This window comes from Oncorhynchus gorbuscha, unplaced genomic scaffold (assembly GCF_021184085.1).
Source record: "Oncorhynchus gorbuscha isolate QuinsamMale2020 ecotype Even-year unplaced genomic scaffold, OgorEven_v1.0 Un_scaffold_817, whole genome shotgun sequence".
Taxonomy (NCBI): Eukaryota; Metazoa; Chordata; class Actinopteri; order Salmoniformes; family Salmonidae; genus Oncorhynchus; species Oncorhynchus gorbuscha.
Window position 1 is genome coordinate 157,501 of NW_025745821.1, and position 2,500 is coordinate 160,000.

The 2,500-nt window shown below is 46.0% G+C and overlaps 1 protein-coding gene across 1 annotated transcript in view; it reads left to right on the plus strand.

Moving 5' to 3' along the window:
* LOC124020436 (voltage-dependent T-type calcium channel subunit alpha-1H-like) overlaps positions 1-2,500 on the plus strand; it is a 177,543-nt gene that overhangs the window by 130,949 nt on the left and 44,094 nt on the right. Inside the window, 1 exon segment of the mRNA XM_046335675.1 lies at positions 1,361-1,593. Within this exon segment, the coding sequence (XP_046191631.1) occupies positions 1,361-1,593 (233 nt within the window).

The following is a 2,500-nucleotide window of genomic DNA, read 5'->3' on the forward strand; positions in this document are numbered from 1 at the left end:
CATTAGCACTCTGTCACGTAGGACCTATCTTCCTGTACGTGTCATCGGTGACATCATTACCGCTCTGTCACGTAGGACCTATCTTCCTGTACGTGTCATCGGTGACATCATTACCGCTCTGTCACGTAGGACCTATCTTCCTCTACCGCTCTGTCACGTAGGACCTATCTTCCTGTACGTGTCATCGGTGACATCATTAACATGTTTATCTCTCAATACCACAAGGAGGACGCAAGTGAAGTTCAGTCGAGTGCTGTGTGACAAGCTTCACGTTGATAGGCCACTGTAGAGGGGATTTACGGTACTTGATAACGTGTCTACTGTTTAGTCGAACAAGGGAACTGTTTAGTATAACAAGGGAACTGTTTAGTCGAACAAGGGAACTGTTGAGTCAAACAAGGGAACTGTTGAGTCAAACAAGGGAACTGTTGAGTCAAAGAAGGGAACTATTTAGTCGAACAAGGGAACTGTTTAGTCGGACAAGGGAACTGTTTACTCGAACAAGGGAACTGTTGAGTCAAACAAGGGAACTGTTGAGTCAAACAAGGGAACTGTTGAGTCAAAGAAGGGAACTGTTTAGTCAAAGAAGGGAACTGTTTAGTCGAACAAGGGAACTGTTGAGTCGAACAAGGGAACTGTTGAGTCAAAGAAGGGAACTGTTTAGTCGAACAAGGGAACTGTTTAGTCAAACAAGGGAACTGTTGAGTCAAAGAAGGGAACTGTTTAGTCAAAGAAGGGAACTGTTTAGTCGAACAAGGGAACTGTTGAGTCGAACAAGGGAACTGTTTAGTCAAAGAAGGGAACTGTTTAGTCGAACAAGGGAACTGTTTAGTCAAACAAGGGAACTGTTTAGTCAAAGAAGGGAACTGTTTAGTCGAACAAGGGAACTGTTTAGTCAAACAAGGGAACTGTTTAGTCAAACAAGGGAACTGTTGAGTCAAACAAGGGAACTGTTGAGTCGAACAAGGGAACTGTTTAGTCAAACAAGGGAACTGTTGAGTCAAACAAGGGAACTGTTGAGTCGAACAAGGGAACTGTTTAGTCAAACAAGGGAACTGTTTAGTCAAATAAGGGAACTGTCAGTCTTATGGCTTGGGGGTAGAAGCTGTTCAGGGTCCTGTTGGTTCCAGACTTGGTGTCTTTAACCTGTCTGTCTAATGGCTTGGGGGTAGAAGCTGTTCAGGGTCCCGTTGGTTCCAGACTTGGTGTCTTTAACCTGTCTGTCTAATGTCTTGGGGGTAGAAGCTGTTCAGGGTCCCGTTGGTTCCAGACGTGGTGCCTTTAGTCTGTGTATTATAAACTTTTCTCACAGTCCTTATAATTAGAGCACACCGTGACATCTGACCTCTAACCCCAACAGAGTTGAAGCTCCAGGCGATGATGTTGACTCCAAATGGCCTTCTGAATCCCCGAGCCTCCATGCCCCTCCCACCCACACAGTCACCGTGGCAACAACCGCCGCCACCATCCCCACGGCAACGCCCGCCACTCATCCTGCACACATTGGCCACGCCCACAACTTGCGACAGCCAATCACGACGGGGCAGCGCCGTCTCTACGGACACAAGCAACACCCTGGACCCCAGGTCGCCGGTGAGTCATACACACACCTAACACATACACACACACACAAACACACATATAAACACACACACACACACTCTAGACCAGTGGTTCTCTCCTCGAGGAGCCCCATAGACGTTTCACAATTATGTGGTAGCTCTGAACTCACCTGATTCACCTTGTCAATGACTGAACTCACCTGATTCACCTTGTCAATGGATGAACTATCACACCTGATTCACCTTGTCAATGACTGAACTATCACACCTGATTCACCTTGTCAATGGCTGAACTATCACACCTGATTCACCTTGTCAATGGCTGAACTATCACACCTGATTCACCTTGTCAATGGCTGAACTATCACACCTGATTCACCTTGTCAATGGCTGAACTATCACACCTGATTCACCTTGTCAATGGCTGAACTATCACACCTGATTCACCTTGTCAATGGCTGAACTATCACACCTGATTCACCTTGTCAATGGCTGAACTATCACACCTGATTCACCTTGTCAATGGATGAACTATCACACCTGATTCACCTTGTCAATGGCTGAACTATCACACCTGATTCACCTTGTCAATGGCTGAACTATCACACCTGATTCACCTTGTCAATGGCTGAACTATCACACCTGATTCACCTTGTCAATGGCTGAACTATCACACCTGATTCACCTTGTCAATGGCTGAACTATCACACCTGATTCACCTTGTCAATGGCTGAACTATCACACCTGATTCACCTTGTCAATGGCTGAACTATCACACCTGATTCACCTTGTCAATGACTGAACTCACCTGATTCACCTTGTCAATGGCTGAACTATCACACCTGATTCACCTTGTCAATGGTTGAACTATCACACCTGATTCACCTTGTCAATGGCTGAACTATCACACCTGATTCACCTTGTCAATGGCTGAACTA